The sequence below is a fragment of the Dipodomys spectabilis genome, unplaced genomic scaffold (genome assembly GCF_019054845.1).
Source record: "Dipodomys spectabilis isolate Male_0828 unplaced genomic scaffold, ASM1905484v1 ptg000050l, whole genome shotgun sequence".
Classification (NCBI taxonomy): domain Eukaryota; kingdom Metazoa; phylum Chordata; class Mammalia; order Rodentia; family Heteromyidae; genus Dipodomys; species Dipodomys spectabilis.
In genome coordinates this window covers 11108363-11122240 of record NW_024870727.1, presented here as the reverse complement: position 1 = coordinate 11122240, position 13878 = coordinate 11108363, and the positions used below count along the sequence as shown (strand labels likewise).

The window sequence follows — 13878 nt, the reverse complement described above, 5'->3', positions numbered from 1 at the left end:
ACAAAATCTTGCTTCATCAAGGAAAACACAGTCATTACTCACATAAATTAGTCTAAGCAAAAACTTTTTTAGACTCTTAAAAAAACTAAACTAAAAATGTGAAATGCAATTGTCAAGGCAGTTTGCTTAAGTAGAAAATATTCATGTACTCTGATAAACTCCCCTAAAAAGCAATATACTCCTTGTCCCTCACAGGTTTCTGAAGCAAGGAATAATTTAATATTGCCAGGTGGTGGCATAATATTTAATGCCAGCTCTAGAACAGCCAATCAAGGGAATATAGTCTTTCTTTCTACCAAAGGACACCCAAGGCTCACGCAAAAGCAATTTGGCAAGATATATTGTCTAAAACTAAACAAGATAAAAATAAGAAGCCTGTTTAGTGCTATCAGTAATACAGAAATGCCGAGGCAGCATAAAGAGAAGAAATGGCAAGCATGGAGACTTTGCTAAGCCAAGTAAATCTCCAGGTCCTTTGCAGTCAGTGACAAGGAAACAATATTACTGGTCCTCTGCACTTATATCCAATCATGTATAATTTATGAAGCAAGCTGTACTTGATACATGCATAAACAGCTAGGTCTACTGTGGACTGGCTCAGCCCCATTATTTTCATTTCAAACCTGCACTCACCTAATTTGGAGTTGAGCTGTCTCTGGTAATCAGGATGAAGGACATGGTAAGCATTCTCCGTGCTATTATTCCACAGAATGATTTCTCCATCGTAACTCCCTACATGAGCCAGGGCAAAGAATATAAACTGTCAAAAGATGAGCTAGGAAACCCATATAGCAGCAATCAGAGGAAGTCATTACTAACATGTCTTACACAGAGTCTGCCATGTAAGCAGGGCTAGTCTCTATGTGTTGGAGATATGAACAGTAATAACCAGTAGTTTTATTATGTTTAGATCCACGATCTTGACAGTCATCTGTATAGCATATGTATGGAAATTACAGTTATCTCCTTTAATTTTAGAGTCATAAAGCCTTCAGAAATAAATGTTCTACAGTTAAACAACTTACCTTGAAGTCCGTGTTTTGCTATTTGTTTGCTATGGAGGTTTGTGCATGATACTTAACTCTACTTGATGTCATAATTTCCTCCTCTGTAAAGCTGGCTTAATAACTGTATTTATCTTAGAGGGTTGTTCTGAAGAATGGAAAGGATTTAGAATGGTGCTAAGCACATTGTTAATACTGAAATGTTGTTCATCATCATTGTGATCTTATCAGTAAGAAAAGCAAATTTAGTGCTTCTAGATTTCTATTCCTTTCACTATGTGTGTGTTTTCATTCCTTCTGTCCTATATTTTTTTCAGTATTACCTTTTCCAATCCTTAACCTCTCTCTACATAAAGCCCTACCTTACTGTTCTTCTCAGAGAATAAAGTCCAAACAGTGAGGTTGTGGCTAAGCCTGTCCTATAGAGGAAAAATGAAACAATTCCCTCATGTCTGGCCTCAGTAGCTAAAAAAAAAAAAAATATCATAGATCCCTACTGAGCAGTGCCAAAGAGACAAGGGTAGAATCAAACAGAAGAGCTGGAAACGATGTTCTGATGGCATTTTCTTGGGATTTTGGAGCAAAGGAAGAGGAATGTCCACTGAAGTCTATATTCTCCTAAAGAAAGCAACCTCCATAACTCAGAAATTGTCTCCAGGGATTGAAGCTCAATGTCTGGAGTATCATTGCCCCTATGAGTTTGAAATGATTTCTTTGTGTAGTGCTTGAACAAATGTTTTCACATAGAACCAACAGCGTAAGAGGTCATCTGATATAATGGCACACTACAAAACCTTCACAATAATGGCCACACAGCAATTACTGTCTCTGCCACATTCCAGGGGTTGGATGTCCAAAGGCTATAAAACAAATCCAGCTACACAGCTGGTCCTATTAGAAAGCAATACAGTAATTTCTTTTAAAAAAGTGAAAACTTAGATGCACATAAATCAGTGAGTGCTCAATAGTAATACTTAGTTGATATATTATGGGTCTTTTGCTGTACATTTTTGTTTCACTTAATTGATGATATTTTTGGTCCTGTTCTTTTCTTTAAAAAAATTCAGGCTTCAAAATATAAACTTCAGAATTTCATAAAGACTTTTAAAAAGACTTTCAGGATCTTTATGAACTATTTTCTTTGACCAGAGATAGATCATATGGTAATTAATATTTTTTCTAAAATACACCAAAGGTCCTATGAGAGGACTTGCTTTAAAAGCAGGGATTTGTAGATGCTTTGATAAAAACAGCCTTTAACCGACATTATTGTAGCTAGGTTAGTCTAAGGGGTTAATTTGTTACCAGTGTTAAACATCTCAGTTCCATCATGGGAGGATTTGTACCCAGCGGGTATGATGTTTCAGAAAATAAAAACAAAAGTAAATGTCTACCTAAGTGTGCCAAGAAATATGTCCAACCCTTATATGTGTAATGTCTCCTTTAAAACCAACATAAAGGGAAATTATTATCAGCTACCCCAAACCATGATCAGAAATTTAAATAACTCACACAGCACTATGGCATGACTAGTGGTAGTGCCAGCGCGTGAAACTGCATAGCCATGATTGGAGCTGACCATTGTATCTCAGGCCTATGGCCCTAGAAATAAAGACCAAAGGGAGACTAGCATACATGACTGTTTCCTCATGTGTCAGTTAAGGACAGCCTTTTATAAAAAGTGAGTCACTGCAAACCAAGGTCTCCAACCAATTGTACAGTGACTGTTCAATTTACCTGTAGCAAGAGTTTGAGGAGGGGAAAATGCGGCACACAAAATATCGTCATGGTGCTTTGTTCCTCCTTTCCATTCTTCACTTGGAATGGAAAACTGATTGAAGTTCTGGGGTCGAAACACAGTAAGAGCTCTAAGGAAAAGTAGAATTTAACTGAATTTAACATTGGTATAGCTATGGGGTAGCCGTTATTCATTGGCATGGCATGATTTGCATAGCACCTGAAAGATGGTGCTATGCAAAATGATATCACCATTTCCCATGCAGAATACCAAGCTTCCCACCTTGGAATCAATCTCTCATTGATTTTCCTCATTAAATTACAAATATGAAATGTCATAATGTGAATTATTCTTTCACAACCACTAATACCAAGTGTGCTGTATCTACTTATCAGATTTATTACCCATTGCAAAGTTGACCACCATAAGCACTATGAAACTTACAAAGACTTCAGTGGAGACAATAGCAAAACATAATATGTAATATCAGTATAGGATGAAAATAAGCTATATCAGGCTAAGAAGTATTCCTCTATTGAAGAAACATAACCAATGACTTTACTGATACTACCTTGAGATTCCTGATGCCTTAATTAGATGCTACAAGTAATTTGATGGTCTAAAATTACAGTTTAATTTCAGAATAACTTCATATGTTTACAGTTTTTTATTTTTGTCAACATATTGGTATCTTTGGCTAAAGATATTACCTTTTAAGAATAGAGTGTACAGCAGGAGGAGGTAAAGCTCTGAATGACTATTGTCTTGTAACCAAAATTCAATGTCAAATCCCTTTTTGCCAAGAGACCTATTTAAGTGGATGTTGACTGAGAATATTCAGGGAACACCCCTTAAAGGCACAAATGACTTTTCCTAAGATGGTGCAAAAAGCAGCCATCTGATATTTGACCTTGTGTGTCAAAATGCTGAAACGCTAATGGCCTGTCACCTTTCCCTTAAAACCTAAGACTATGATATGACATGACAGTTGTCCTCAAAAGTATCTTAAGAATAGGGACTGTACTTGTCACTTTTTCCCTTTCAAAGATAACGTTTTTTAAGTTTGCACTTTTGCCAAGAGTTTAATTAAAGTACAGAATAGAATAGGATAGGATTCTTTTTGACTAGATGATATTTACTAGTGTCATTTGAAATCCTGAAAGTATTGTATGGGGTCATTGTAACCTTGCAATGAGGATTGCCCTTCTAATTGGGGAATAAATGGGGTAATCACTTATGAGAGTTCAAAATTTCCTGTTAAGTGCAAACAATCACCAAAGAAAAAGGAAAAAAGGAAGGAAGGAAGGAAGGAGGGAGGAAGGTACGGAGGGAGGGAGGGAGGGAGGAAGGAAGAAAGGAGGGAAGGAGGGAGGGAGGAAGGAAGGAGGGAGGGAAGAAGGAAGAAAGGAAGGAAGGAAGGAAGGAAGAGAGGGAAGGAGGGAGGGAGGGAAGAAGGAAGGAAGAAAGGAAGGGAGGGAGGGAGGGAGGGAGGGAGGAAAGAGGGAGGGAAGAAGGAAGGAGGGAAGGAAGAAGGAAGGAAAGAAGGAAGAGAGAGGGAGGGAAGGAGGGAGGGAAGGAGGGAGGGAGGGAGGAAGGGATGGAGGGAGGGGGAGAAGGAGATGGTTGGAAATAAAATAAACATGTGTGTGTGCACACGCACATGCGCATGTCACTAGAAAATGAGCAAGAGACCTCTCTAGTGTCAAGCACACACACCATTGAGTTGTATTCTCAGCTTGAAAAATAAATTTTAGACCAACACTCAATCATGTAGAAATGACCGAGGGGAAAATACAAGAACATAATTAATTGTTTCCTTGGGGCTTAGTTGCTCACACATTATTCATCTAATTATCATAAGTCTTGTTAATATCTACTATTAAAATCGTGTATTAGGATTTTAAAAGCATCTCAAAGGCAAAGAATGAATCTCACATAAACTCATTTTCATTATTTTCCAATTTTCTTACTAATCTAAGTAGAGCCAAATCTTGGACACTGGAGTAATTACATAATTGGATTGAAGAATTATTTCTTGCTAAGCATTGTTAGATCACTCCTGTAATCCTAGCTACTCAGGAGGCTGAGGTCTGAGGATCATAGTTTGAAGCAGCCCAGGAAAGAAAGTCCAAGAAACCTTATTTTCAATTAACCACCAACAAGCTGAGCATAGGGCTCTGGCTCTACTGCTAGATCACTAACCTTGAGCAACAAAGCTCAAGGATAACACCCAGGCCCTGAGTTCAAGTCCCAGGATAAGTGCACGTGAGCGCACACACACACACACACACACACACACACACACACACACACACACACACACACACACACACACAGAATTGTTCAACATACTTGTCCTTTCTTGAGTTCTGAAATTGCTCATTTAAATTAAACATTAGTTTGGGTCTTTCCATTCTGATTCTGATGCAAATTTTTTTTTTAAAAAATTGAGTCATATGGGTTAGAGATCCTTACTAATGTAATTTATTAAGAGTTTAATAGGTCTCAATCAGGAAGTTTTATTTCTGAGTCATTTCAAATCCTTAATGTCATCTTATTTACAAAATACTTTAAAGTTCAAATTAAGCCCATGATGAATTATTTTAATTTTTGACAGCTTACATGAAAACTGTATGTGCTGTTAGAAGATTGGGATTTAGGGGGAAAAAAAGAGTCAAATAGACTATTATTCATTACAAATCTACTTTTGACAGAGCTCCATGAAAGATGGTACTATAATAGCCTATTTCAAATTATATAAAATATTCTCTTTTTTAAAATATGTATATGTCCAAATATTAAGGAAATACTTTTCATGAAGGTTTCTCACAAAAATACTCTATAGATGGAAGTGGAGCTGTGGCTCAAGTGGTAGAGGGCTTGCCTTGAGCTGAAGAGCTCAGGGACAGCGCCCAGGCGGAGTTCAAGCCCCATGACCAACAACAACAACAACAAAATACTCTCTAGAGAGTACCCAATAAAGAGTACTCAAAAAAAGATAATACTTTAAAATGTTAAAAAAAAATACTCAATAGAATGCACTTACTAGAGAGTGTATGGTATATACTATAGCACTGAGTATTAGTATATAGTATACACATAGTACATCGAGTATACAATATAGTGTATAGATTATAGGGTGTAAACAGTTGTATATAGAGTATACATAGTGATTAGTATGTTAATTTATGCTCTTTAGTCATTTTATGACATATAAAAATTTAAACTACTCTTGAGCCAGGCACCAGTGGTTCATGAATCCTTCTTACTCAGGTGGCTGAGATCTGAGTATCAAAAGTGGAAGCTAAACAGGGCAGAAAAGTCCATATGACTTTTATTTCTAATAAATCAGGAAAAAGGCTGTAAGTAAAAGTATGATTCAAGTGGTAGATTGCCAGCCTTTATCAAAAATCCAAGAGACAGGTCCTCAGCTCTAAGTAAAGTCCAAGTCCTGGCACAAGAAAAAGTCTTCTGTATATCAGAAATCTAAACAATTTAATTTGCCAATTATGTCTTAATAAAATGGGGGAGAAAACACAGAGATCTCTGCTTTACTCAATGCAGAGAAAAAAAATGAAGAAGCTTGTATTTAATGAGGTACATATAGGATCACAGAATTTTAGAGCAGTTTGACACCTCAAACCTTTATAAATATTAATTCAATTTTTATTACAACTATACATATTAAATGCCTACTTTGAGCAAATGCAAAAATAATTTTTCATCCACTGATTTAATTTGACCCACACAAATATAGCTGATATTTAAGAAGGAACTTTTTAATTGACTCTGTGCCCCTTCACAATTTTGTCTCTAAATATAGATCTTGCTTAAAATAACAGGTAATAAAATTATATATTTCTAGTAATTTCAAATTTGGGGCTTTTCTTTTCCTCATAGATAAATTACCTGGAAATGATTGACCGTTTTCCTAGATAACAAACATGAGTCTCTAATTCAGACTATTTACAACGGCATTTGCCATATCCTGTTTGATACGCTGTGCCCCTTCCTAAATTTAGAATTCATGACTCTTTGTACTCTGATTGTTGTTGTTCAATCTATAGCCCCAGCTACATTTCCACCTATAGCTCCTTTCTAGGTGCAATTATTTTAAATCTTTATAACAAGGAAAGGGGGAAACAGGTTAAACCAAATCTAAAGTACTATTTAGTAATACAAGAAGTATGGCATGGCTTAATAAATCTCTCTAAACCTCAGTGTCCCTATCTACCCAATAAACATTAGTCAGGTCATTAAACAAGTATATTTGAGTATTGAACATTATAAAGATAGATGATAGATAGATAGATAGATAGATAGATAGATAGATAGATAGATAGATAGATAGATAAATAGATAGATAGACAGATTCCTAAGTTAAAGTTCAGGAGGCTGGTAAGAATGAACAAAAGGGATGTGACATATTGCCATCCATCCCATTCATCTTGAGTATTAAAAGGAATGTCCTGGGGGACAAAACATCTCATTAAGTCTTGAAACAGGAACTATTTCAATGTCTACACAGTTTCTGAATGTTGAAATAAGGGAAAGAGTGAGGATATAGAAAGTTGAAACTGCATAGCTGAAAGGGGGACTTTCGATTGGCAAGTAAGTCTTAGATTAGACAATAGAATGTGTAAGAATGAATCTAGAAAGTCAAAAATAAATTCAGGCTGGGTCAGGGTGAGGTGATGCTAAGATTATTTTGTAAACACTCCGAGAAAAGTGTTAACAAGGCGGTAACATAGAACCGGTTGTGAAGGAAATCACTGTAGCTAAAGCACACTGAATGAATTTTAATGATGAGGAGAAGCGGGAATTCAAGGCCGCGCCATTCATCCAGGTAGATGCCACGCTCTGAGGAGCACAGTGGTAATACTCATGCAAGAAGATTTAAATTAGCTCTGACTCAGTGACTATTGGATTGTGAAGCTGAATGGTAAGGAAAACCTGTGTCTGGCCACAACCCGCAAGCTCCCAAACATAAGAGAGAAAGAAGGCCTGGGAAATGAGAATAAATAACGAGTTTAGTTTCAAACATGTGGTATTTTGGATTTCAAAAGACCAACACTTCCTACAAGCAAATGGATCAGTAAGCTTAGAGAGGGATAAGCTGAAGACAGAGTTAACTTAACTACAAAATATTGCCTGTCTTTGAAGATGAAAGTAGAGATTAAGTCAGATAGTGTGTGTCATGTACAATAGTAAATCGCACTGCACCATAAATACAATAAATCCGATGGTTTATTTAAGTACCTCCACTCAATAAATGTAGTTTCTATTCTATCTTGGGCAAAATTATCAAAACAATCTCTGTATTTACACAGAGCCTGAAGTTAAAGCTCTAGCTTAACCTAACAGGCTCTCTCTGGGTTTCACAGAAAGCTTAATAAGCAGACTGTCAATCTTCCAGCTCGTTCCTCTCTAATCACTGAACTGTTAAGGAGCTGTCTTAATAGCCTATATTCCTCTAGCTATAAGCAAACAAGCCTCTGCTTGCTAAAAAGCCATCCGGTATGCAAAATCCTTTGAGGGATCCTAAAGAAACAGCTCTCGCTCAGAAAATGTAATTTCTAAACCCACAAATAGAAAAGTGAAAATAATATAACTAACAATGGATTAATTGAATTTTCAATTCCACCTAAAGGATACAACTTCTGACAACAATCAGACAGAAAAGGAGGCAGCCGGAGGGAATGGTGGGTTTCCTTACTAAGTTTCTCAATTCTTCTTCCCTGAGACCGTACAAAGGGAGGATTCACCAAGGTAGATCAGAATATCAGAACCATTTTTTAACCACTTAAGCCATTTTTTGATAACTTCATTCATTTTTTTTTACATTTTCCCATGTAAGTAATCTTAAAAAAAAAAAAGCAGCTTACATTTGATATGAATTTTTCACTCTGGCTATCTAAAATAGCTAAATAAAATTGTGTCTCCAAGTTTTGACTTATATTAAGTTCCTTTATTTAATGTTCAGAATTTAAATCATAATCAGCTGTTTTGTCGTGATAGTAGAGATTCAATGTATTCATTCCTGTGGCTTCATTACAGCAATCTTCAAGCCATAAACTGTTGGTCTGGTTATAGGTTGGTTATAGACTAGGGCTGTGCAGAAACAGAGTCCTTAAAGCTGAGGATATTTGAATCCGTGCCAAATACAATCATCAAATTGACACTTTCTCCCCTTAGTACCAAACTAACCTCAAAAAGCAAAGCAATGTGTGACTCAACAGTTGCCAGTCTAGTTCATTTCATGAGAAGCTATTTTTCCTATGGTGGACAAAAATCCTCAAACACTACACTCTGGCTTCCTAGGTATAAACATCTAATGTAATACTAACTCGAGACCATTCAGATCACAATTCAATCCTCAGTCACATAGAGTAAATTACCTATTAGGATAGATGTGCTGAACAACTAAATATATGAACAATGTATTCTCAAATATCGAACACTTTTGTTTTCCTGGTGCTCACGCAGTGCCATAGAAAAGGCCTTGTTTATGATCCCTTATGTTCTTTCAGTATGAAGTAAGGAAAAGAAAGCAATGTTCCTTGTAATGACATGGAAAAGCAGCTCCTGGAGAAGCACAGTGATTTGTAAAAGGCCTTGCCACTGAAGGAAGATGAGAGCACCAGCCAGTGAGCCATTTCTCTCCTTGGCTGCACTTGAAATCAGAGAGAGAAGAAAGGCTGGGTTTCCTTTGAAGTTGAAGAAATACACCTTACATGTTAAGAATTCATTGTCTTTAAGATTTGGGAGGCTTTTTGGAACTCAAATCATGGTACTGTTACATCTTTATCTGCAATTTTTAGAGCAAAAGTCCAATTCCCAAAGCCAGAAGAAAGCCCAGTAGCACTTTTCAAAGTCACTCATGCAATATGTTTGAACCATATTTTTTTACTCACTAACCTATCAGTCAATCCCTCCTAGAGTTTCACCCATGTGAACCAGTAATAAGAGAATGACTCAATCAGCCAAGATTTCTTTATTCTTCTTTTAGATTTCGATTCAAATAAAAGCATTCCCGTAACTCTATATACCACATATCATACCTTTCCCAGCCTACCACCAGAATTGTCTTCTTCAGAACCAGGATCTGTGAAATATCGACAGCACCATCTTGCCTGACATTTAGTGTGTGGTGACAATGTCCATTGAAATCCCACACCTTTAAAAGAAAAGTTAAAACCAGAAGTGAAAAATGTCTTCAATGAGTTCAACAACGTAGCTATTTTAAACTTGAGCATTTACATTCTGAACTGGGATTGCTTCTGTTAGGTTACAGAATAATCAAAGAAATTGTGTTAAATATTTGAGTTTATTGTATTTATTACTCTAACACTGATTAATGACATATATGATATTATATGTGTGTATGTCAGACTCTATTGGTAATTACATTGTTGTATTCTACCAGTAGTTAATTCAAAGATTTTAAATTTGTGTTTGTTTTAAGGAAGGAGATGAGATAAGGTGGAGTCTGTTGAGAGCTTGTTTCTTTTCCTTATTTTCCTCACTCCTCCTGGCCCTGGCTTAGCAGAGTCCAGATGTAGCACAGACCCTGGGCAGCAAGCATCGTGTTCTACTCTCTCATCTTCAGGTTGCACCTCCTGCTGGCACAGAGGGCCAGCTAGCTAGCTAGGCCTGGTCCTACATGAGCAGGTGGGTCTACTACCTTTTTGGCTCAAGCAGTGAAGACATAGGATGAACGGATGCAATGTATGACTGTGTTATTTGGTTAGCCACAGCTCACATGAAGCCTCACTATAAAACATGGCTGTCGCTTCCTGTGCAGAGGAGAAGTTTTCATTATTTCATTAGTTCAGAGTTAAAATGCACATTCCCTTTGCACTCAGAAGTCCAACTTTTAAAAACCAGTCCCACCATGGATACATTCACTTGTGTGAAATGGAACATTTTCAAGCGCATCTTCTGGCGTTATTTACAAAGATCAAATTTTTGAATCAATCTAATTGCTTATTAGGAAGGAAGGGAATAATCAGAGTGTAGAATACTTATGGGGTCACATATAAGGCTGCCATTACAAAAGGTGAATTGGGAGCTGGGAATGTGGCTTAGTGGTAAAGTACTTACCTAGCATGCATGAGGCCCTGGGTTTAATTCCTCAGTATCACATAAACAGAAAAAGTCATTAAATAAAAATAAAGATGAATCAGACTGTAGGTATTGCTCAGTTATAGCTAATATATGCACTATAGGCGAGGTACATGGTGATTTCATAGCCAGTATCATAAAGAAGAAAAAGAAGGAAGAAGTAGAACAGGAGGAAGAAGAAGAGGAGGAGGAAGAGAAGGAATCCTCTTCGTATTTCTACACTCTGCCCAAACTCAATGCATTCTGCTACTTAGAGCTAAGTTGTTTTACTTCTATGAGCTTTAGCTTGCACTTTGTAAAATCAGGAAATAACCATGCCAATCTTATAGATTAGATGTGTGTGTGTGTGTCTGTGTGTGTCTGTGTGTGTCTGTGTGTGTCTGTGTGTGTCTGTGTTTGTGTGTGTGTTTAAGTACTTAGAACAGTGTCTGGCTTCATAGGAAGCACACAATGAAAATTACTTAACATTATAATTTTACACATTTCTCCGAATCAATGTCCAGGAGATGGAAATATGAAGTGCAGACTAGCAGAGTTAGCAGGCTGCCATCCCTCATGCTCCTGAGCGAGGAAAATGCACAGGAAACCACTAGCAATAGCACCTCAGGGGAGGGGTTGGAAACAGGATGACAAAAAGCCTTTGTTTTTACAGTACAGCTCTCCTATATTTCATTTTTATTGTATGCATGCATTATTTAAAACATTCATTTGAAAACAGATCCTTCAAAAACATGATAAATCTGTCCATAATTTTAACCCTTTGGTTACACAGGCCCTGATTTGGGATCCTAAATTATACATGAGGTTAGAAAATGTCATTCATTCTTGTTTCCTCATAGGCTATGGCTAGAGCAGCTCAACCCTTATTTATGTGTCCTACATATGCAGAGGTTATCAGATCCCAGAATTCTGTTGTGCTACTGTGATAAAGATAAATACCGCCCTTCAAACCCAGTGCTTAGCTGGGAAGTTGGCTCAGTGGTAGAGCGCTTGCCTTGCATGCATGAGGCCCTAGGTTCGATTCCTCAGCACCACATAAGCAGAAAAAGAAAGCCGGAAGTGGCGCTGTGGCTCAAGTCGTAGAGCGCTAGCCTTGAGCTGAAGAGTTGAGGGACAGCACCCAGGCCCAGAGTTCAGGCCCCACAACCGGACCAAAAAACAAAAAAAAACAAACCCAGTGTTTATTCTGATAGAATTCACCTTACCCTAAGAAATGTCCAGATGTGTGCTGAGAATTTAAGGATGAACATGCTACTGTCCATGCTACTTTGTTTTCCTCCACATTGTTCTTACCAAGTTTATGTAAAATGATTTCCACAAAGAAGTATCTGATGATCTTAAGTTCTTCTAAGACCTTGGCTGGGAATAGTAGCAACAGCTACTGTCTGGACCTTAAGCTGCACTCTAAAACCAGTTCCTTTCCAAGGTGAGTCTAATGGGACCTAATCCATTTGCTTAGTCGTTTTGACTTCCATCTCACATCCCAAGACTGAGGGGTGAGTCATCGGTGGAGACATCGTATAATTCTCCAGTTCCAGAGACACAGTTAGATATTGTTCACAAATCTAACCGCTCCCCATAAACTGTTTTACTACACCAAATTTCCCACTTCATACCTCATTCCTTTAGCTTCACAGGACCAAGTCTAGTGCTTTCCAGAGATTCTCACTTTTGAAATTCTCCCCTTAGCTCTTCCTCACACAAGTGGTTACCAACCTGGAATTCACCTAAACACTTGCCCCAAGTCCCAAGATATGATAACAACACAGCCACATGGCTTTCTGTGACCTCTTGAAGAATGAAGAAGAGTGTCATGTATAGCATCATTTCAGATCGCAAGACTAGATAGTATTAAACCTAGATAATATCTAGCCTTGCGTGAAAAATGTCATTCCTCTACAAACTAAAGTATTACCATCCTCTCAGAAGACATAAATTATAGCTATACAAAAAGGAAACTGGAAGCAATAAGATAATCTTAGTTGGGGATGGGTGATAATACTAATTATCCATTGTTACTATATTTATTATTCATATTTGTGACTTTTCACTTCCTCAAAAGCAAAAAAGCAAAGGATTCAAGGTTCGTATTTAAGTGTTAATTTTCTGAAAAATGTGCACCTATACTTTTTTTAAAAACACAACTGATGTAATTTCCATAATTACTCATTTCAGAGGATTAGGAAGCTAAAGACAGTAGCCAAAGCCTTTGAAAATGAATCAAGGCCCCTCTACCCTGAGAAAGGCTTTGTAAAGTGAGCATCTGTACCCTCATCTCCAACTAGTTACTCATAAAAAAGTCATTTATTTATTTTATTTTCCACTAAGGTTTACTTTTCCAGCAGCTTTGTTATTAGATGGTGTAAGCATTCAGCTCTAGTGTCTGAGCTCTCACAAGACCATAAGACAAGACAAAAAAAAAAAAAAAAAGTGAAATCTGTAAGCTGTGTTTCCTCACAGAGGCTGCGCATCTCCTCCTATCTGGGAAGGAAAAAGCCTCATTCCATTCGCACCTTCACAGTCCCATCTGTGCCGCCAGTCAAAAGCCGCGTCTCATTTGCATCCTGGGCCATAGTGCTGATTTCTGCGTTGCCATGACAACCGGTAAACTGTTTGATTTTCTGCCCGGTATCTACCATCCAAAAGGAAACAGCAGACCCCACATCAGCACTGATTACCTAAGAGAGAAAATAACATTGTCGAGAAATTAGAGTCCCAGAATCCACCATATTCTATTTGTTTCAATAATAATAATAATAAATCTAACAGTGACCTATGCACTTCCACGGCTGAAAGCCCCAACAGTCATGTATCTGTCATATGTTTTCTTCCTTTTCTCTTAAGCTGGTCACATTTCAATGTCTAGATCACAGCTGAGGTAAGTAAAGTTATGATTGCCTTTATCAGAGAACATGCTCCTCTTCTTCACCACCCGGCTGAGTGTCTAGAGGCTCTCCCGAAATCAATTCCTACCAGAAGTAAACTCATAAATCTTTCACATTAAGATGAGAA

The 13878-nt window shown here is 37.4% G+C and overlaps 1 protein-coding gene across 1 annotated transcript in view; it reads right to left on the bottom strand.

Moving 5' to 3' along the window:
• Positions 1-13878, bottom strand: part of Wdr49 (WD repeat domain 49) — a 121950-nt gene that overhangs the window by 38698 nt on the left and 69374 nt on the right. The window contains exons 8-11 of the mRNA XM_042678861.1: positions 13380-13544; positions 9804-9919; positions 2742-2872; positions 634-732 (exon numbers count right to left, since the gene is read on the bottom strand). Coding sequence (XP_042534795.1) covers positions 634-732; positions 2742-2872; positions 9804-9919; positions 13380-13544 — 511 coding nt within the window. The remainder of the gene's footprint in view (positions 1-633; positions 733-2741; positions 2873-9803; positions 9920-13379; positions 13545-13878) is intronic.